Source organism: Lissotriton vulgaris, chromosome 6 (assembly GCF_964263255.1).
Source record: "Lissotriton vulgaris chromosome 6, aLisVul1.2, whole genome shotgun sequence".
In the NCBI taxonomy this organism is placed as follows: Eukaryota; Metazoa; Chordata; class Amphibia; order Caudata; family Salamandridae; genus Lissotriton; species Lissotriton vulgaris.
The window spans coordinates 812,339,521-812,362,234 of NC_141694.1; the positions used below are offsets into that span (position 1 = coordinate 812,339,521).

Sequence of the window (22,714 nt, forward strand, 5' to 3'; positions counted from 1 at the left end):
GTGGTAGAGCACAGCAAGATCCAGAGTCAAGAGCCACTCCTACCTCCCACTAAGGTGTAATCTGCGCAGTCACCACCTGTCATCCTCCCAGCCCTGTCACTCACACGTCCCAGACAGTCAGATACACATACCAGCAGAGGCGGGCTGAAATGGTTAGGCAAGCAAATGCTAACTTTCTAAAAGTAGCATTTGCAAACCCAGGATACTAAAATAAACTTTACTAAAAGAAATATTTTATCATCCTGAGTTCAGGCATACTAAACACGACGCGCTACCATGCTCCTTGAGCCTGCTGGGATTATAGGGTGTAATAACTCCAGCAGCTCAGTCTGTCCTAATGGAGCAGGTAGCCTTCAATAGTGAAATACGGTTTTGGGTGTAAGTCACTACTAGGACGGCCACACACTTCAGGGCTTGTCCTACCTTGCACCTACAACGCACCCTGCCCGCAGGCCTACCATAGGGGTGACTAATATGTAGTCAAGGGAAGGTTCGGGGGCTGGCAAGTGGGTGCACTTGCCCAGCTAGCGTGACGGTACGAGACCGCACGCGGGTTCTGCGGTCGCAGTTCCCGGACACATCTTTACGGCTGCTTCGGTGGGTGGCGCAACCAGCGCTGCAGGCCCACCAGCAGTATTGGCATCTACAAGCCCCGGCACTCCTAGTGCACTTTACTAGGGACTAACAGTAAATCCAATGAACCAATCATGGATACCAATCGCATGTACAATTTACAGTAGGGAGCACTTGCACTGCGGCACGGGTCAGCCGTGGCGCAGTGCCCTGAGTATCGGAAAACCAGCAAAACATCGGAGGCACATCAGCGAAACGTGGAAGGGAGACTCACGCCAAGTTGCCAGGTCTAACACCCACTGCTTTAAAACCACTGACTTCTGTCACTTTGGCTATACAATAAAACACTTACTAACTGCGGGCTCCAAGAGGCAAATTGAAAGATCTTCCAACCAAGAACCTTGAAATAATAGCTGTGTATCCACACCGAAAAAGTACAACATTCTTAAACATTAAAAATACATTTTAAATGCAGAAGAAACAAACTTGCATGGTTGTAAATAATCAGCTATTGAATAAACTGCAACTCAATTTAGTTACTGTGGTCCTCCAGTAATAGATTATTTTGACACATTAACGAATTGAACCAATATCTAGATTCATACTGATGACTTGTAGATTTGCAGATGTTTTAGACTATCTATGTCAACAATAGTCAGTTGTCTTATGCCAAACTGGATTGTCTACCATTTCCCCCAAATTTCAGACCTTAAATATTTGTTTTATTAGTTCTACGCAGTTTGTAAAATTGTTTTTTATATTACAACGAAAGATGTTATATTGTAAAAAAATTGTATAAACATTTTGGATTCAGAAAATACAATAAGCAGTCAACTGCAAAGTCAACTGTTGGATAGCTAGCTATATGTAATGCTATACTTCAATACACACCAACTGAATAAAGAAAGTGTTTATTGCAGTCCACTCCCATAAGTGTTGTCTGAAAGTCAGAAAATGTCTATTTAGAGGCCAATGGCAAGCTATGTAATCAATGTACTCTTTAAAACATGAGCACCAACTGGGTCTACTTTGAAAAATAACAACAGTAAATCGTGATTATGTGTAGAGCTAGAACTGCAGACTCACATCAGAGCCGATTTTTAACTAAAGAACAACCTTGCGTTGAAGTTGACAAGCGCTTACATTATAAACTGTCATAGTTGCAAATTACCTGCTCACCACGTAGTCGAATTTGGACGTTGCCTCTGCCTTATTTGAAACCTTTCCTTGTCCTAATCTCTAATAATAAGTTTAAGAGACAATGTTCCCAACTGTTTACGGTCAAAACGTAGAAGCAAGCTTATTAAACTATTTTACAGAACGCAGGCATGCCGCCTCACACCCACTTTAGAGCGCTTGCTTCTTACCGGTTCGCAAAAGCACGTTCTTTGCTCCAAATTTTACTTAATTACTACAATCCCTGCTTAGTCCCTTACAAATGTGCCTTGGAATAATGGAACTTATTGGACTATGATACACAACTGTGTTTGACCTTTGTCATATGTACCCATGCTAACAAGTCATACACTAAATTAAACATTAATTCCAAAGAGTGCCTCCAAGATACGATTGTCAGTTTGTAAGTCATAGCATTTGTCAATTTCTCACCCTTGGTGCTCTGATTAATGTGAAATTTGACGATTTTACAGTATTTAAAGGTTTTAGTTTGTGCAAATGATGCTGTGATGCTGAAGATGGACAGTATATTTCATCTGTAGAAAGCAGTTTGTTGCCTTGTTTCACACTTTTTAGGAAAATATGTAATCCCGTTTTAGTGACTTCAAGAATTCTAAGCTGCTTTACCGTGGTCTGTTTCCATGTTCAAGGAATGTCATATCTTTCTGGCATTTCTTTGTCTTTCAGTGTGCTATATGGATTGCAATAGGAAACCTAACACATTCCATCCCAAACTTGTCAAATGGCCAATAAACGTGCTCATCATATAATCGTCAAACACAATTTGTATATCATTAGCTAAGAAATGTTGAAAATGTGCTTTCCAGGGTTTGTCTGACAGACAGCTATCTATTCACAGGAAAAGGTAACTCACCTGCCCCACTTCATCAAAAGCCATAATGACTACAGCAGCTCCGTATCGTCTGATCCTTCTTGCTTTCTCCAAGAAGTCTTCTTCGCCTTCCTTCATGCTTATGCTGTTTACAATGCACTTCCCTTGGCAACACTTCAAGCCTGCCTCTATTACAGCAAAATTGGAGGAGTCAATGCACAGAGGCACCTGCAATCATAAAAAAGGCTTGTCATGTCTCTATGTACATATTTAGGTCAGACCCATTCCACATTTTTCGAACCAAACAAAATGGCAGGCACAAAATGGTGTGTTATAGGAAGAAAAAGTCACTAACCTATAACAGTGCCTTTTACAAGTTTACTACATCTTCTTTAACCCATTATGCCTATTGTAATACCTCCTGCTACCAGGGAGTTTTGGGAGTACAATATCAACAACACATTTATCCTTCCAGCATCACCAGCACCAGAAAAATAGTGCAGTCTATGAGGTCCAAAAGTCTCTGAACAATCCAACTTCTTTTTAGACCATAGCTGCATGGAATAAAACTTCTTAGAAAAAGAACCTCGACATCTGCATACATTTGCAGGAGTTATGGGATTGACGGATCTTTGGAGGTGCCACAACCCCACCCTGAGACACTTCAAGCACATCTCCATAGACATGGCAGCGGATCCCATTTTGACTATTTTCACACACACAGTATCAAGGGGACTTTTTCAGGGGTGTGGCATAAGGCACACAGAATACCGGATCATTCGCCAGTAGATGTTCAGCTGTGTGGACCAAGGCGAGAATGGTCTCACCCACCGAGGCGAGACCACTTTCTATTTAGAAACCAGGAATTTAGTGACATGTTTGAGCAGCGTACCAATCAGTACTTTGCTGAGAATGTGGATTCGGTACGTTCGGATTGTATCCTCTGGGAGACGTATAAGGTGGTGGCCAGTGACTTTGTGCAGGCGACATGTGGCGCCAAGCGCAAAGAAAAACGCCCTCTGTGTGAAGCTTTGGAGCGTGAGATATTGGCTCTTGAGCTGGTAATGGGCTCCAAACCAGGAGGGGGGACCGGGGGCAAACACTTACTCAAGCTCAAGCAAAAAGAGCTTAAAGATATAGAGGAAAATGCTGCTCATACACATGCGCTAGCCACACAGAAAAAGATCTACGACCTGGGAGAAAAGGCTAACAAACAAATCCCCTGGCTTGAAAAGAATGGCAGGAGTCGTAACTGGGTCTCCGCAATCAGAACTGAGCACGGCTTAAAGGGTGGTACGGGCACAGAATTAGCGGATGTCTTCGCTATTATGTAAATGTAAATGTATTTGAGCTTATATATGTATTTGAGCTTATATAGCGCACAGCTACCCACAGTGGGTTTCCCGGCGCTTGCTTAGGGAACCCGTCCTGGTATTCCCCTGTGAGATAACCCCGGCAGGGTATCCACAAGGTGAAAGCCAGGCATCCCGCCGCGAGGGGCCGTTGTGGAGATTAAGCTAGCTATTGCCCAGAGTCGCAGAGTGTGAACCCGTGAGTCGAGAAGGCACCGGAGCGAGATAAGAGAACATATATCAATCACAGACCATGCGGGGGGAGGCAGAGTCCTATGAGTTACTCAAAGACATGGCTTTGCAGACGCCTGAGAACGAGGACAGAGTGGCGCTGAAATCGGACTTTACTGTAGTGGAAGTAGACAATCACAACGTGACTTGCCGTGCGGGAAAGCGGCAGGCCCAAATGGACTCCCCACTGAAATGTACAAGTGCGTAGCAAGTAAGTTAGCGCCGCATATGCTTAATATGTTTCCTGGTGCAAGGGATGAAGGGCTACTCCCAGAGGATCTGAGGATGGTGACCATTGTAATCATCCTGAAAAAGGGTAAACCTCATGACCTCTGTAGCTCCTACAGACCTGTCTCCCTTTTAAACTTTGAAACGAAAGTACTGGCCAAGGTTATTGCAACTCGATTGAGCTCGGTTATCCAATCCCTCATTCACCCAGACCAATCTGGGTTTATTCCACATAGTATACCAGGCTTAACTTACGACGTCTTTACAGCATTATGCAGATGACACAAAGCAACCGGGATGTGCCTGCCGCCCTCTTCTCCCTCGATGCCAAGATGGCATTTGACAGCATCGAATGAACGTACTTGTTCGCTGTCCTAGAATAAATCAGGATGGTCCAAAGCTGCAACAAAGGATACGCCTCTTATACACCATCCCAATGGCGCGAGTTTGCGTCAATGGGAATATATCCAGAGCCTTTAGGCTGCATCAGGGCACCAGGCAGGGCTGCCCGCTGTCACCCATGGTGTTCGCGTTAGCATTGGAACAGTTAGCAGTATGGATACGGAGGGATCCATTGGTCAGAGGAATCGATTTCAGGGGAGGGTTGGAACAGAGCATATCGCTATACGCTGACAATATCCTACTGTATGCCCACAGACCACACTCGGAGAATGAGTTCATGCGCTTAAATATACAGGCACAACTAGATCATCTTCTGGATGATACTACTCATTGTAGAAGACTACCTGTTTCCCTGGCAGGCAGAGGGGTTCCCTTCAAAATGATGGCCCTCCTCCCTCGGCTGCTGTATGTGGTTCAAAAATCACCATTTCGGATACCGGAGACATTCTTCCGCTCTGTTGAATCCGAACAGCGTATGTTACTAAGGGGGGGGGTAAGTGGCACTCCCAGAATTGCGCTTAAGAAACTCCCGCGAGGAATATATGATGGAGGCTTGGCCGCTCCTAACATTAGACAATATCACTGGGCTTCCCAACTCATTAACATTAATGGTTGGGCCTTCTTCCCTCTGGGGGAACCGGCGTACAGTGTCGACCGGCTAGCAATGACCAATGGTAACTGAAAGCCTGGAAAAAAGATTTGGATTGATGTCAGGGTGCGGAACGGGTGATAAACCAGAGTCGGGGCTGCCCATGTAAAGGTGAAAAGATATGGAGGCATGGGTGCAATATAGAAGCCAGTGGGCAATGCCACAGGGGGTGTGCTAGCTATCGCCAAGGGGTGAGAAGGTACTATATCCATAGATTGTACGGATAATACCAGCTAATAAGTGTCAAAGATTTTCGCCATGTTCTGGGAGGCCTAAAGCAATGTTTATCCTGTATTGCTAACATGTAATTGATGATGGTCTGAAGTATGTTTTTATGTTCAATAAATAGAATTAAAAAAAAAATGTTTACAAAAAAACTATTGTATGTGAATCCATTGAAGGGTTCAAAGTCAGAGATCAGTTTTTAAAGGACAACACATTTTGTCTGTATCATTGATTCTGATATAGATCCCATTGAATATAATACTTAATAGTTTAATCAATCATATCATGTGTAAAGCGCACTACTCACCCGTGAGGGTCTCAAGGCGGTGGGGTGGGGAATGCTGCTACTGCTCGAAAAGCCAGGTCTTGAGGAGTTTTTAGAAGGTCAGCAGGTCTTGGGTCTGCCGTAGGTGGATGGGGATGGTGATCCAGGTCTTTGCGACGAGGTGGGAGAACGATCTGCCGCCGGAGGTCGCTCTTCGGAAGCGAGGGACTGTGGCGAGAGCGAGGTCAGCGGAGCTGGCGGGTGGGGGTGTAGAGGCTGAGCCGTCTGTTGAGGTACGTTGGTCCAGTATTGTGGAGTGCCTTGTGTGCGTGGGTGAGGAGCTTGAAGGTTATCCTCTTGTTGACCGGGAGCCAGTGCAGGTCTCTCAGGTGGGGTGTGATGTGGCTGCAGCGAGGGATGTCGAGGATCAGGCATGCAGAGGCGTTCTGAATGCATTGGAGCCGTCTCAGTAGTTTGGCCAAGGCTCCTGCGTAGAGGGCATTTCCGTAGTCCAACCTGCTGCTGACGAGGGCCTGGATGACTGTTCTTCTCGTTTCAGTGGGGATCCACTTGTAGATCCAGCGGAGCATGCGGAGGGTGTTGACGCAGGAGGAGGAGATGGCGTTGACCTGTTTAGTCATGGAGAGGGTGGAGACGAGGAGGACCCCTAGGTTGCGTGCGTGGTCGGCTGTTCCTTATCCATTCAGTGACGGCCTTCATTCCTTCGTGAAGGTTGGTTTTGGCGGTTTGAGGGAGAGGATCAGCTGGGTGTCATCTGCGTAGGAGATGATGTTGAGGTTGTGCCGACGGGCGACGTGGGAGAGCGGTGCCATGTAGATGTTAAACAGAGTTGGGCTGAGGAATGAGCCCTGGGGTACGCCGCAGATTATCTCGGTGGCTTCGGAGTGGAAGAGGGTAAGGCAGACGCTCTATGTTCTGCCGGAGAGGAAGGAGGTGGTCCAGGCTGGGGTTGCTGCGGAACCCGGACTGGGAAGGGTCCAGGGTGTTGTTCTCCTCGAGATAGCGGGTCAGTTGTGTAGGAGAGTAGGGTCTGCAATCCTATGATCACCCAGATTTTTTGCTTTTGTTTCACTGGTTTATGACTTTCTCTGGCTGTGGGCCTGCTAATCAGACCCACAGCCTGGCTGTTCTCTTTCTAAATTACGATATGTACCCTAGGTGCATTTACCAATTGGTACTGGGCCACCTTATCAGACCCTGTAACTCAGGGCATAGGTGTACCCAGGGCCGCCAGGGGCTGCAGCATGTATTATGCCACCCCTGGCTGGCCTCCTAAATTTGACACAACTGGCTGCATGACAGCTGGGGCGAAGTCGTGTAATCACACTTTGCTTTAGATATAGTAGCCCTATATCTAACCATACAATGGACACTCGAGTTCCTATCAGTCACTCCTATGGCAGGCCTTGACAATCCTGAAGGCAGAGTGCATGGGCTCGTGTGAACTAGGCTCTGGCCCGAGCCGAGCCCGGTTGCAGCTTGCGGAATCAAGACCCAATGGCTGTTCCATGATAACGCGTACCACATCGGTAACTTCGGTGTCGCGTTATCAAGACATGTCGAGTAAGGTGTCATACGAATCGGGATGCTGCCCTCTCCCCAACTCTGGCGACGAGGTTAGCATTCCGCCCTTCTAGAGGGACACGACATGTACGTAACTGTGAACCCCGGTTAAAGTTAACTAAAGCCTCAGCTCCACAAAATGGATGCTGCCACCACAGACACGAGTCTGACCTCCTGCTGCTGGGAGTCCTTCCAGCGAGGAGAGCTTGGACAAAGGGTTTCCTGTCGAGGGCGGTGTTCGCACCGTCCCAGACAGGGTTTGTGTATTCTGGGTAGGTAGGGCTTTTGCGAGAAGGTGACTGCGGAGTGGCACCCCGGTGCTCACTACGCATCTGCCGGTCAGAACCAGTTCCAGGGGCACCAGCCCTGGCCTGGGGAAAGTCCGGCAGGGGAGAGGGGTGTAACTACCTCCCTTCCTGGTCCCACCCTTAGGGCAGGACCTAGTCATGTACCCACCCCTTTCTTTAGAATAAAGGCCGGAGCGGGGACCCTTCCAAATTAGATCATCTTTGAATCAAGAACTACTTTCTACGAAAGGACACTCAAGACTCTTCTCAAGATTTCTCCCTTGTGACTAAGGAGTAGTCACCCTGCATCAGCGGGCACCATCTAAGAACTCTGCGGTTTGCTGCAAGTCCTTCCTCAAGGATCCGACGGCCCAGCTCGACGAGAACCGGCTTCCCTGGCACCTCTGACCTCTACCCACGTCATCAGCTCAGCTGTGATCTGTGGGTGCGACGAGACCTCGAGGGACCGACCATCATCAGAACCTGCACGCTCTTAACCAGCACGACCATCGAAGCGATTCCCTGGTGAGTGCTCTGGGGTCCGAGAAGCCCCGACCCTGAGCCGCCCCAGCACCGAAGTGCAGTCTCCCAGCATCTCCACGATCTGCGTGGGGCCCTTCTGCTCGCTGCTCAGCACGTTGTCTGGTCACTAGCCGCTGGCTTGTGCCCTTCTGTGACGACATCCGACAATCAACACTGCTGGTCTGGTTGCTCCAGACTGGCCCTTGCTTCCATCATTGCGAGAAGCACCCCGGACCCTCCTGGTCCACTCAAGACGCCATCTTAGGCCCACCACGTGGCCCTGAGATCTGCCAAGGCTTGTTGCCCCATCCTGGGCCCAGCGACGCCGACAGCATCATCCTTCGTGGGACAGCTCGCACCTCCACCGTGGTCGCCGACAACGCCTCCTGGTCCGTGAGACTGCAGAGCCTAGCGTCGCCCACTCACCTGGTCGAGGTGACGGCCAACCGGTGCCATCCTGGTACCCTCTGACTACTGGCTAGTAGTACGAACTTGGTCCCCTCTGCTTTCAGGTATCAACAATCTCTGATCCAGGCTTGGATCTCTACGAACTATTCATCACTGGTCGCCGGCCAGCAACTTCTTTTCTTCCGGCTCCTGGCTCGTCAGCGAAGACCCCGACGCCTGTAAGACTTGTGCAGCCGCAGCCCTTGTGGCTAGGTAACTCGGCATTTCGGTGCCTGCATAGCCTCTTTACTCTAGGGTCCCGAGTCCCTCGCTTCCGACTTGCCTTATCGGGTCCGCCCGAGATCTTAAACTTTCCGTGTCCTCGGACACTTGTTTTAATTGTGCACTTGAAGTATTTTCCTAAGAGATTTGGTTTGTGCTTAGTACCCTGTCCTCATAAAGAGTCCAGGGCTGTTGTGAATCTTAATAAATATCCTGTTTATTTTCATAACACTTGTGTGGTGTCCTTTCACTGGGTGTTCAAGGGGTACATGTGTGGTAAACAGCTGGCTTAACGCGCCCTCTCAAGTCTTTAGCCTTAGACTGCTCGTATCCACGCTACTAGGATAGCTGGTCTATAGGTTGACTTACAACCAAACACCATAAGGGTCGTTGGAACGATACATAGCGGTCGCTAGAATAGCGAACGTTGCATATCGGGCCAACTTCTCACAAGTTGTTCGTTGACGGTCTTCTCGATTACCTTTGCCGGGAACGGGAGCAGGGAGATGGGCCGGAAGTTCTTGAGGTCCATGGGGTCCGCCTTGGGTTTCTTGAGTAAAGGCGTTGATCTCGGTGTGATTCCGGAGATGGGGTGCGAAGGATGTGCTGGCTTTGTTGAAGATGTGGTGTAGGCATCGGTCTGACGGTGATCCGGACTGGATGGTGTTTATGATCTTGATGGCGTCGTCGTCGTTGATGTTGGTCCAGGAGAGCAGGTGGTTGGTGCGGTTGGTGGTCGTCGGGGCGGAGGTCTCAGTGGTTGTCGGGCAGTCGTGGGGTTGAAGCGGTCGTGGATGTCTGCGATCTTGCGGTGGAAGAAGGTGGCCAGCGAGTTGCACAGGTCTTGCGAGGGTGGGACGTCGTTGGTGTTGGAGCTCGGAATTGGAGAGTTCCTTCACAATGTTGAAGAGCTCTTTGCTGTTGTACAAGTTGTCTAGGCGGTCTTTGAAGAAGGCCCTTTTGGGGGATTTGATGAGGTGATGGTGTCTGCTGGTGGTGCTCTTGTGGGCTGCATGGCTGTCCGGTGTTCTTTCACGGAGCCAGATCTTCTTCAGCTTTCGGCAGGTTTGCTTGGAGGCCCGGAGCTCTTCAGTGAACCAGTTGGCTTTCTTGTTGGTGTGACTGTTGGGGAGGGTTTCTTGATTGGGGCAAGGGTGTTGGCGCAGTCGTTGATCCACTGTCTGAGGTTGCAGGTGGCGGTGTCGGTGCGTGGCTCTGGGCGAGGGTGGTGGTTAGCTGATCTTCGGTGACTTTGCTCCAGCAGCCGCGAGGCATCTGTTGGGTGCGGTGGTGTGTGGTGGGTTTCTTGAAGGTGATGTGGATGCAGCGATGTCAAAAAACACAAAAGGGAGGTAGAGCGAAGGGTTGGATTCTTGCTCCACAATGATACTTAAATAAACACAAAGAATCCAACACAGAGGGAGGGAAGGGGGAGGAGTGATCAACAAATGTTGAAGCACTCAGTGTTCTGTAAAATACCCCTCACACACCAAAAGGCCCCTTGGTGTCATGCTTCATCATCGGGGTCTTCGCACCCCTCTATCGGGATGCGGCGTGCTGCGACCTACGACTACGCGGGAGCACTTATAGAAATGACTATGTGTGGTGTGAGGTGTGTGGGGTATGTTGTTATAAGTGAGTGGTGGGATGTGGTGAAAGAAAGGAACAGGACCTCTGGTGTGCGGTGATGCAGCGATGGTCAGTCCAGTGGAATTCGGTGGTGTGGCTGAAGGAGACGTGGGGGCTTGCGGAGAAGATGGGGTCTAGCATGAGACCGGCGGAGTGGGTGGGTGTTGTGACGAGTTGTCTGAGTCCGAGGTTGGCTAGGTTGTTGATCAGGGTGGTGGAGTTGGTGTTGTTGTTGTACTCGAGGTGGAAGTTCAGGTCACCGAGGAGGATGTAGTCCGTGGAGGCGAGGGCTTGTGTGCTGACGAAGTCGGCGATGGAGTCGCTGAACTGTGGTCAGGGTCTGGGGATCTGTAGATGAGGGTTCCTCTGAGGGTGGTATTGGGGTCGGTGTGGATCTGGAAGAGCAGGCGTGCTGAGGGTGTTGTCGGTGTTGGTCGAGACTCAAAGGGTTCCTGTGGTCGATGGCGTTTCCTCCTCCTGCTCCGTTGCTGCGGGTGATTTTGTAGCCTTCCGGGACGGCTATGGCTATGTCAGGTGCCGAGGCGGGGTTAAGCCAGGTCGCGATGTCTGGGGAGGTTGAGTCAAGTAGGTCCCAGAGTTCAACGGTGTGTTTGTGGGAGTTGAGAAGGATGCATCTGAGGTGGTTGCATTCTTTCCTGGTCGGCAGCATGGTGGGGCGGATGCTTGTGAAGCTGCAGTTCCGGAAGGTGAATGAAAGCTCCATGGGTGTGCTTCGGGGCAGACATGCAGCAGGTGTGTGACCGTCCGGTGTTAAGGGCGTGGAGGGTTCTGGCATCGTTGCAGTGTCGGGCGTCGTGGCGTTCACGGGGTTCAGGGGTTGTGGCGCTGGGTGGAGTCCAGGCGCAGATGGGCGCAGACTGGCTTGCCTTAGGCGCGCTTTCAGCACACCACCGGCGTGCCCGCTGCCAAGCCTCGATATGAGGGGATGTGGGAGGGAGGCGCAGCTAGGAGACGGGAAGGGGGAGGCAAATGGGATTGCATGGGGGCGGGCCGCAGGAATGCAACGGGGAGAAAAATAGGCGGGCCGTGGGAGAACCGAGCACAGGAAGGAAAAACAAATTTAGGCAACAAAACAAGTACAGGAACAGAGGAATAAAAACAAGTCTGGGCAAGAAAGCAAGTACAGGCACAGAGGAATAAAAACAAGTCTGGGCAAAGCAAACCCAAACAGGAAATACAGACCAATTATTCTGATTATCTGCACCAGAAACTGTGGCTCTGCTATAATGCATAAGGGAATGAAGCTTAGAAAACCTTGACTATTGTGTACGAGTGTACTATTGTGACTATTGTGTACGAGTCTTGCGATTGTCTGGATGGATTTATAAAGGGCATCTTACAAATATTTTGGGGAAGACACTATCCATTAATGTAGGGCTCTAGATCCAAAGGATTAATTGATTTAATTTGTCTTAACCAAATATTTACATAGTGCTCTTTTGGTGTTAAGAGTTGTGTGATCGGTCAGCATGGAGGCACTGGTGGAGCAGACAGATATGTCAGATATGTCAGTAACAGATGTCTGTGACTAAAGGCACAATGCACACCTCTTTTTAGCAGTGGCGGTACAGAGCTACGGATTGTAGGACTTGACCAGCATCAGTGGTCAGAATCAATGCCATGTGGTGTGCACTGTACCACTGCAATTTAACAACCTATGTTGCACGCTGCGGTGGCTCCAAACTACACTATGGTTACGGTAAGTGTGATTATACTTTACTGACCTTTGCATGGTCATTGGAAGCTGCTGACCTAGGATAGATGCAGTCATAGCATAGCAAGGCTACTGGTAGATACGTAATATACTGTGGTCATAGGGGAGCCTTCAAGGCTACAGAAGATAGTGTGCCACATTAACGTGCATTCTCTCACATAATCTTTTTCTTAATATAACAAGGGAACCCAAACAGTTGGCTGAGGACCGTGGGGAATTATGCTTTAGAAGACAAGGGTCCTTAGCTTATCAAAATTTAAAAACGAGAATGAAATACAGGCCATGATAGGAAGCTATATTTGTCCTCTGTACAGCCGGACAGGGTATTTATTAAACACAATGAATACACACTTGTATAAATGGTTTTAGGCACAGTCCTGTACCTTTCTTATGAAGGACACACGACACGTAAGGGAGAATGAGAAGAAAAATTAGAAAATTGACACGCAAAAAAAAGCAGTGCTGGCCACTTTTGATTCTTAAATTAAAATGTATGCCTTACAGCACTAGACACAACGAAAGTAAAACACAATGGTTAGGTTGTGAAAGCACTATATCAGTCGACGTTTCGATCCTTATGCTCTAATTATACAGGATCATCATCAGGACTAAAATTGACAACATTTGCCTGCCTGAAATTGTGATACAACCGCCTTGGTACGATGTCCAAAGTTAGGCAGTGTGGAACTGCGGGGTCCGATCAGATTTCAATCGGGTTTCAGGGCCTTGTTAATATGGGTACTGCTTTACAGTTGGAGTTCTGGTAATCAGGGGAGCGGTGACCCGCGCGTTGAAACCATTAGCAGTTGATGGTGATGGAATAATGCTTTTCCTTGTTACTATGAGTACTGCTTTTCAGTTGGAGTTCTGGTAATCAGGGGAGCGGTGTCCCGCGTGTTGAAACCATTGGCAGTCGATCGAATATTGATGCTGTCCCTTAGTAGTGCAATGACTACGTTGCAGTTGGTGTTCTGGTGGCCGGCGGAACGATCTCCTATCCGATCTCCTATTTCTTTCGCTTTCTCGGATTGCTATGGATGCGTTTGGCTGCCTTGGTGAAAGTCGGAGGAGGGGTGACAGCTCAACGGTCGCGGCTGTGGACGGGGGTCCTGCCCGGTGACCCGGTAAAGGGCCCGCTGGTGTTCACTGGTTCGGGGTCTCCGCCTGCGGTTGTGGACCTGGGATTTCATCTGAACCATTGATAAGTCTCCCTCCGTAGTCGACTATTCCTGACTCGCCCGTTCCCTCTCTGAGAGATAGAGTTCGAAAGGGGAAGCGATCATGACTGTGTCCGATTGCAGAGTAAAGGAGCGAACCGAGAGTGACCCGTCGCTACGAACTGTGTTGGTAGCCATTGAGCCTATTCACGTACACGTGGAAGAGCGTATTCAGACGATGATGGTGCGCTTGTCTGAGTTGGTACAAATTGGACCGGACCCTGCTCCACTACAAGAAACGGTGACGACCGAGACACCCACGATGGCCACTCCGCTGGAGGAAGTAAACCCCGTACTGTGTGATGTGTTGGAGCCTTTGCCCAGTGTCATTGAAGATGAGAACAAACTCAATGCCACCAATGGATGACCAAGCTTACGATCGCTGCTGCCTATGGAAGAACTAATTGTTGTTCTCATTTTAGAGACTTTTGATGAGAACTGCTATCGGAATGGAACTGCGTCACTCCCCTATACATCGGAGCCACTAAGATGGCGGAAGGATCAACGTTGGGACTTCATAATGGGGAGGGGAGTCTCTGGACCTGTCGATGTTCACAGCACTCTCGCATTGAATTCTCTTACATTTTCTTCATCCTCGGACTGTCCGGTGGCAGAGGTGGTTTGTCCAGAGGGGACTCCTGCGTCTGATCGTAAGGGGCAAGTATGAGTTTGAAAGACTGTTTTTTTTAAGAACGATGGACACAGGATCTGTTAAACTTATGTAATTGGAATGGCTGGGTGGTGATTGAAGTTCCCCTTGTAGAGACACATGTTTGTTATCCGATAGATTTCTTGACTTCAATTTGGGGATTCATGATTCTGGCGGGGGGGGGGGGGGGGGGGGGAGAGGGTGACCGGGGGCCCGTACAAATATGCCATCCTCCACTTCTCTTCTCTACTCTGATAGATTTCTTCTTTTAGAACCTAGTTAATTGGGGCGCCAGGCACGCTGCTACTGGGGGTTAGGCGGTAACCGTTTGCAGGGGTGCAGGGTGGGGGAATGGGTTTGTTGTTTTCTTTTTGTTATCGTCCATATTATTTTTCTCTTTTTCCATTTTTTTCCTAGTCTTTCCTATACATGTACTATTGTCGTAATATCCGGACTCTGATCCTAAACTTCTAGTGTCAGGTTGCCATGATTCTCCTGCTGTTTGATTTGCGGGTGAGTGGGTTTTGAGGATCCGCTTCTAAACTGTTTAGCGATTATCCTACTGTCAATTCTACTTTTGTGCTTAATATTGCGGACCTCTCAAAGAATTTTGCTGTTTTAAGTCTATCCTGTCTTTTGTACTAACTCACCCTGTTAACATTGAATGGATTTATGGCACCGGATATGTCTGTTTATTTCTTTATTTTTGCTGTATAATAATAAAAAGATTTATAAAAAAAAAAACATCCACATATGTATCATTCTGAAAAATATATGCAATATATATAAGTAACAAAGAGGGTCCACAACCTTGGAAATGTCTGGTTCAGAGGAAATGAAGTTGCAAAATTTGGCCATTGCACTGGGTCCATCCAACATCCCATCGTCCATGTTGATGTCCAGGACCTGAGCTCCCATCTCTACCTGGGCTTTGGCAATACTCAGTGCTTCCTATTGCAAGAAGAAAAAAATAGACAAACATTTTATAGTGCTGGTTGACTGGAATAGGAAAATTGCAGAATCACAAACAAAAGGGATGAGTTAATCATTGCTTAACTATTTGGTAACCAACCAACAATTGAGATTAGGGATCTATATTGCTAGATTAAGGGTTTGTACTTCACTGCTGTCACATTTGTCTAGCTCCTTGTTCTCCAATGTAAAGCAGGGAACTTTATGTATTCTTTCCCTCAGTATTAAAAAAAAATGTTTTAAAGCATATTTCTATTGCCCTTTCTCTTGGTTACACATATGCAGACAGGATACAAACATTGTATAAGTTACAGTACACATTTTGCATAGCATTCCCCTTGGATTGGTCGTTTCATTCTGCAACATTTAGTTCCCCCACCCACTTTTTATGTGACCAAACTGTATGTATTATACATTGTATATGACTATGTCTTTGTTAAAGATGATTGTAACGTTACTATCAGGGAGCTTGTAGAACGCCTTCTATATTCTATAATCTGAAGATTATATAACAATGATAAGGAAAACTAAAAAAAAAAAATACTGAACATCGAACTTCACTCTGGGGAAACGCAGGCAAGGGTAAAGATTCAGGGGAGGGGGAAGGAGCTGGGGAAGCAGACAGGTAATGAAGGCGGGAAGAAGGAGGGGAGGGGCAACGGGGACACAAACCGGTAGACAAGTCAAAGCAACGTCCTAAGTCTAGTAAGTTGTGATCCCAGGGGAAGGGGTATCACTTCCCTATCTCTGTTTTGGGAGGCTCCATTTACGCAGTGGACTCTTTCAGAGGGGTCTTTGAGACTCCAAGGCCTACATACTGGATACTTCCCCAAAAAGGGGAGAGGGAGTGCTTTGGCAAGGGGTGGCATACCATACCTCAGCTGAGAGAGCCCACTGCGCCAAGGGAGCCACTCACAGCTGAGGTATGGTATGCCACCCCTTGCCAAAGCACTCCAGAGTATAAATATTGGATCTTTCCCCAAGAAGGGGAGAAGGAATGCTTAGTCAAAGGGCACAAAGGACAGGGGGCTAGGCAGACTAGCAGGCAAGGTGAGAGATTCAGGGTAGAGTGGATAGGAGCTAGGGTGGTAGACAAAGGGAGAAAGAGTACTAAATGGAAACAAACTTAATTAATGGGTTATTATATAGCGCTGGCTAGACCCGATGGAATCGGAGCGCTTTACACAAGGATCAATAATGTTGCAAATGACATCAGTTAAAAGTTACAGAAGTATCAAGAAAAGCATTTAAAGAACATAGGGGACAAGTTGAATGGAGCAGGAAGGGTAAGGGGATAGGGTAAAGGGGTAGGAGGAAGACAGGACGTAGAGACGAGGGAAAATCTGACCAAGGTCCAGCTTGGTAGGTGATGGCAGGGAGGGGGAGACCACAACACATCTTCTCTTTAGCTATTTTGTAGCTCCACCGGGCATCAGCCAAATCGTTAGGTCTCCACAGTCTGGGGTAAGTTCTGCAGGTTCCAAGTCCTGATGTGTAGGCAGGTTAGGGGATAGGTTCAAGGTCTGGTCAATGTCCAATTGTTGTCCCAGGGAAGTAAAACAATGTGTAGGGGACCACTATGGAAGCCCTTTTGGGATCAGGCAGGGGACTGTACTGTACACTGGCGGCCATCCGAAGGTTAGGTATCAGGCAGTTAAAGTCAATATCCAGGACAGCGGCCGCCAGAAAATAACAAATGCAGCGTGCACACACCATCACACGCACAGACATGCACAAGCACACACCAATGTAAACACACACTCTCATATGGGCACTGACGCACACAGACAAGCACATAGCCAGAAACATCCAAGAACACAAGCACACATACAATCCGATGCTCTAATACAAAAATACCCAAATACATGCACACGCCATCACACGCTCAGACATAAGCACACATACAGAAATATCTGCGCGCACAAACAATCACTTATAGAATCACATGCTCTAATACATGTCAACACCATCACACGCACAGACATGCACAAGCACACACAAATGTGAACATAGTCTTTCATACACTCACAGGCGCGCAGGCTCACACACACACACGTGCGTCAGTGGGGAGGCCTAGATCAGCTTGTGCTGGCAGTCTATCTGTGACCCAATATTGGATTTCGAGGACATTGCTATCTGCTTTTTGGCTAAGGCCATGGCTAGGTCTATGAATTTATCCCCTGTATTCTTTCACTCTATAAGTAAAGGCATAACTGCCACTAGCATGCTTTTAACTTAATATAAAGCCCTTGTGACACTGTCGATGATCTGTCTAGACCAAGGCTAATCCAAGCTCTTGGACGTTTGATTCTGCATCTAATACTGAACACAGGAATCTCTACTCCCTCAACAAACTCATGGGATTTGCCTAGAGGTTCTGAGCAAAAAGTCTACGAGAAAGCTGTTTTATTGACTGTCCTGTGTATCACATTAGTATTGGCAAGTTAGGGGGCGTGGCCAAGGAGCCGGGCATGGCGGAAACGTGAGCCTGAAGCTCTGCGCCATCCTGAAACTTATCAGCCTTACACTTGTTGCCAGAGACCGGGAAGCACCTGCATACGCTGAGGGCTGGTTTTAGCACCTAAGCGATTCCCTGGACTGCCACGGACGTTCGGTGCTGTGACCGCCGCACCCGAGGGGAAGCACGCAAGATGGCGGCCCGCAGGTTATCGCGGCTGAGAGAAGAGCACAGCCTGCTCTTGGATGTGGCCCGCGCCCTGGATGTGAGCCTGCGGCTGCAACTTTCGTGCCGAAGGAGTGTGACGGAGGCAGGTCAGCCGCCACCGGCAGAGACACTGGTGACACTGGAGGTGGGGAGCACGCACTTCGGCATGGCTACACAGCGTGCAGATCCTAGTCGGGGTTCACACACTTGGCGAATGCGTGTCCCTTGGTGCCTGTGACTGGAGAGTGCCTGAAACCGGTGCCCAGAGGTGCGGAGAAGCTGGGGCTGGATTCGACGGCTGGGCAGTTCCTCGACCTGCTGTGGGAGCTCGGGGCTCTGGTTGCGCACCCCTGAGGGCAGCGGGCAAGATGGCGGCCCGAGTGTGACTACCCCTGGATGAAGGGTGAGGCCCACTCCTATCTGAAGCCCCTACATCAACAGAAGATCTGCAGCTACAGGTGTACAGCTGGCGGCGTGTGCAGCAGGGGAGCTGTAGCCCTCGGCGAGAGTTGTGCGCCACTCAGTGCAGCGGACCTGTGTGTGGACCCGGTCGGGGCATGTGCACATAGCGGGCATGCGACATCACTGGCCCAAACATTGGATGGTGCCCTTGCCGCTCACAGGGATGGACAGAGGGCCCCCTCTGGGAGGTTGAGGGGCTGCAGGAATACTGGCTGGGTCCTGTAGGGTGAACGCGTTGGTCGCTGCAGGGAACTGGGGCTTGACTCCCGTGGACTGGTGGTCTGCCGGGCCCGTCCTGGTGCAAAGGATGGCAGGAAGAAGAGGCAGCCGCTTCTTGGTCTGTGTGTCTGGCCAGCCTGGGGTGACCACAGAGAGCTGGGTTTATTGCTCAGGCCTATTTCGGAGCTCAGGGTTTGGACTGCAGGTGTGGCACACTGGCTCTCTTGTGGTGGTGGTGCCTGGTGTCCTTGCTGTCTGCGTTGAAGAGGCGTATGTTGGGGGTCTCGCTGGTCACTGTGGCCGGGGCGGGATCGCCCTCTGGTGAGTACGTAAGGCCTGGGGGCCCACCCTGGATAAGTGCCTGGACTTCAGAGGGTCTTGTTGGTGACCCTTAACTGTGGAGACTTCCAGAGGCAGCCGGGCTCTTGTGCCCGCTTCATGGGGTGTAGGAGTTCTATTGCCTGTATAGCATGATAGTCCCTGGCCCGGAGTGAGAGAGCCATTTTCAGCCGCAAGTTGGTGTGCCCTGAATTGAATAGTGTTTGGCTTTGAATGCTTGGTACCTGGTGGTGTTTGGACTGACCAGCGCGTGGGTATAAGTCTGGCCATGCACGGAGCTGAGCCTCGTTCATGACTATGGGGGCACTTTCCTTGTTTGGCCCTCTCCCGGGTGCGGCCACCCAGTCGGGTGCCGACAGACCGGAGCCACGCAGGACCCAGACGACAGTGCCCAGGAACAGTCACAAATTGTTGTGGACGACCCAATACAGCAGCAATTGGGCAGATATTGGAGGCCATTGCAGACATGAAAGCCACCCTCCACCAAGATATCAGCAGTGGGGCTGGGTCTTTTGTGAGAGGAACACAAGAAGCTCTCCGAGAGGGTGAAAGGGGCCGAAGTCAGTATCTCTGAGATAACCCCTGCACAAAAGGCCCTGGAATAGCAGGTGGGTGCCCTCACAGACAGGATGGGTGTCCTGGAACGGAGTGCTGAGGATGCGGAAGGGCGCAATCGTCGCAACAATGTTCGGATCTTGGGCCAGCCGGAAGGAGTCTAGGGTAGCAATATGGTGGCCTATGTGGAGCAGTGTCACCGAAGGGCCTGTCGCCCTTCTACACTCTTGAGAGGGCCCACAGAGTCCCGGCCAGACCCCCGGCGCCCCTCGCGTCCAGCGCTGGCCCGCTTGCTTCATTAACGGGATAGAGATCTTCGGTTACGGAAGGAACGCACAGAGGGTCCCTACACAGTTGACAACAGTAAAGTTTCCCTCTTTCCAGAGTACACACTAGAGGTCCAGAAAAGGCAGGCCTCCTGCCTGCAGGTTAAAAGAGCCCTAAGAGAGGAGGGCCTGCAGTATTCATTGATGTTCCTGGCTAGGTTGCGGATTGTAGTAGACAACACTACCCACTTCTGGGTGAGGCCTGGGACTGGATTGAGACTGGATTGAGACTTATAAGACAGGGGGTTTCCAGCCTGTGGGCCCCGGAGCGAATGCGAGGAAATCGGCAGAGCATGGGAGGCGCTCCCGAAGACACTCCCAGAAGGGAGCTCCCAAGAAACTGACCTCTTCCCAAACCGGAAGCTCTGCAGGTAGTGGTGGCGATAATGCAAGACAGGGGCTCTGCCCCTTAGAAGACAGCCCACTCATCGAATGACGCTAGGGGCGTGAACTCTGGGATATCCCACAGTGATAGTGTGAAGATGCCAGTGGTGATGCCTCGCACAGCCGACAAAGTTATGTGAGGCAACCTGGGCCCTGTATTGGTTTGATTGCTTGGGAAGTTGCAGTTCTGCTGCTCTAATGATGGTGGTCTCTGGTCCTGGTCTACCGTGACTTGTGGGGCCTGCGTGCCAGGGACGGTGTGTGCGACAATCCTCTATTGTCTTTTGCTCTTACTGTCCACCCCCCTTGAGCACCTAACTAGAGTAAGGCGTCACTAAGGGTCATGTTCCACATATTATTTGGACGACTGACCGTTGTCAGGCTGTCCCGGGCTTGGGGAATTGTTCAAGATGGGGGGTTTCTTAGAAGTTGTTTCTATTGTTTGTTTGATTGTTTGCAGCGGAGGGTGGTGGCACATTACTGGGACATGGGCGGGGGGTCCCCCCATGTCATCCTGCGTTGGGCTCCTGTGGAAACGATGGGCACACATGGCACTTTGAGGTTCCTCATGTGGAACATACGTGGTATGGGAACAATAGCCAAGCATCATACTATTTACTCCTACCTTCGGCGCAGGGATGTGCACATAGCCTTTCTCCTGGAGACACATCTTAACAAAGAGGAGGCTGGGAGGGTGCAGAAGAAGTGGTGGGGGCAGGTCTTTGCTACCACCTTCTCAGCTTTTGCCAGAGGGGTCTTGGTTTGGGTGAAACCTAGGATCTCTTTTTCACCTGAACGTACATGGCTGGATCCGGAAGGGAGGTACGTCCTGCTAGTGGGTCGCATGGCAGGGCGGGAGGTAATCCTAGGTAGTGTTTATGCTCTTAACCAAGACCAGGTGGGTTTTCTAGAGTCTTTCTCCACCTCATTAGCCCAATGTCTCTCATACGGGGGATTTTAACTGTGTGGAGGATGTTAGTATGCCGAATATTTCTCTGGGCGAATCCTGGCTGCTGAGAGTCAGCCAAGAGAAATCTTTGCTACTGTTCGTGAGCTGGCCTCATCTGACAGGACATCGTCAAAAATTTCCCCTTCCCAGGACCTCTGCGACTCTATCAATGAGTTTTTCATTGAGAAAGTCGCACTCATCAAGACCAATATTCCCCCCCCCCCTTCCCCCACTTTCAGCGACCTCCAACCGCCTTCCAATCGGTCTGCTCTCACTCACATTCCTTTATTGACCAGAGAATCTTTTCTCCCTTTTCTCAGCCGTGTCAAATGTGGCTCCCCTGCTGACATTTGCCCAGCTCACATTTTGCGCCAGATTTTTTCAGATTGTCCTTCCCCTCCCCTTACCCTCTTGAACGATTCCCTCACTATGGGCGTTGTCCCTGTCCCCTTCAAAACCGCCACCATCATCCCCATCTTAATAAAAGCCGGGGCTGACCCCGCTTCCCCGGCAAACTACTGTCCCATCTCACTTCTTCCTTTTTTGGGAAAGGTCCTTGAGTCGTACGTCACTCAGGTACTCAGCTCCTTTGTGGAGGAAAGCGTCTATCTTGCACCTTGCCAGCCGGGCTTTCGCCCTCGGCATTCCACCGAGAAGGTGGTCATTTCGGTCATGGATCAGCTTAGGGAGGGGCTGGACACTAACATTCCTCAGGCTCTTGTCCTCCTTGACTTGTCCGCCGCCTTTGACACGGTTGATCATTCTATTCTTCTTTCTCGTGTCAGGGCGGCGGGCATGGGGGGCCCAATATTGGCCTGGCTCAGCTCCTACCTGAGTGACCGTACCCAGGCGGTCCATTTGGCCGACTTCTCTGCCCTCCCCCGTAAGGTGCAGTGCGGCGTCCCCCAGGGGTCCTCCCTTTCCCCCTTATTGTTCAACCTTTATATTTTCCCTCCTGTTTTCACCCTGCAGCAGATGGAGGTCACGTGTATAACTACGCCGATGACCTCCAACTCATTTTTAATTTGTCCCCTTCCTCAGCAGGCATTCACAGCTTCCAATCGGTCATGCTGTTTATCCGGGATTAGATGAATTCTTAACCACCTCAAACTCAACCCAGATAAGACAGAGTTGGTCTTGACCGGTGGCAGTCGCAACCCCTGGTCCCCTTCCTTCTGGCCCCCCTCCCTAGGCCCCTCTCCCTCTCCTTCACACTCAGTCAAAACCCTTGGGATCACACCTAACCAACACCTTACACTTCACTCCCACATTAGTTCTGTTGTCTCTTCTTGTTTTTTTACTTTGCGTATTATCCGGAAAATCTCCCGTTTCTTTTCCCTTCCTGCACTCAAGCTGATCTTAATTGCGATGGTCCTGTCTCGGATCGAATACGGGAACATTATATACAACGGGGTTCCCGCTTACGACCTCCAGCGCCTCCAGCTAGTGCAGAAGCAGGCCGCCCGCCTGGTATACGGCCTTCCCAAGTTCCACCACTCCTCCCCCTACTCAAATCACTAAACTGGTTACCCATCAAACAGCGGGCTCTTTTTAAGCTGGGTTGCGTGACTTTTCAGGCTCGTGCAGGCACAGCCCCTGTCTTTATTTCCTCTGCTAT

General features: G+C 49.8%; 1 protein-coding gene across 1 annotated transcript in view; it reads right to left on the reverse strand.

Annotated features, from left to right (window-relative positions):
- Positions 1-22,714, reverse strand: part of MTR (5-methyltetrahydrofolate-homocysteine methyltransferase) — a 585,842-nt gene that overhangs the window by 284,898 nt on the left and 278,230 nt on the right. The window contains exons 14-15 of the mRNA XM_086926839.1: positions 15,036-15,176; positions 2,624-2,809 (exon numbers count right to left, since the gene is read on the reverse strand). Coding sequence (XP_086782965.1) covers positions 2,624-2,809; positions 15,036-15,176 — 327 coding nt within the window. The remainder of the gene's footprint in view (positions 1-2,623; positions 2,810-15,035; positions 15,177-22,714) is intronic.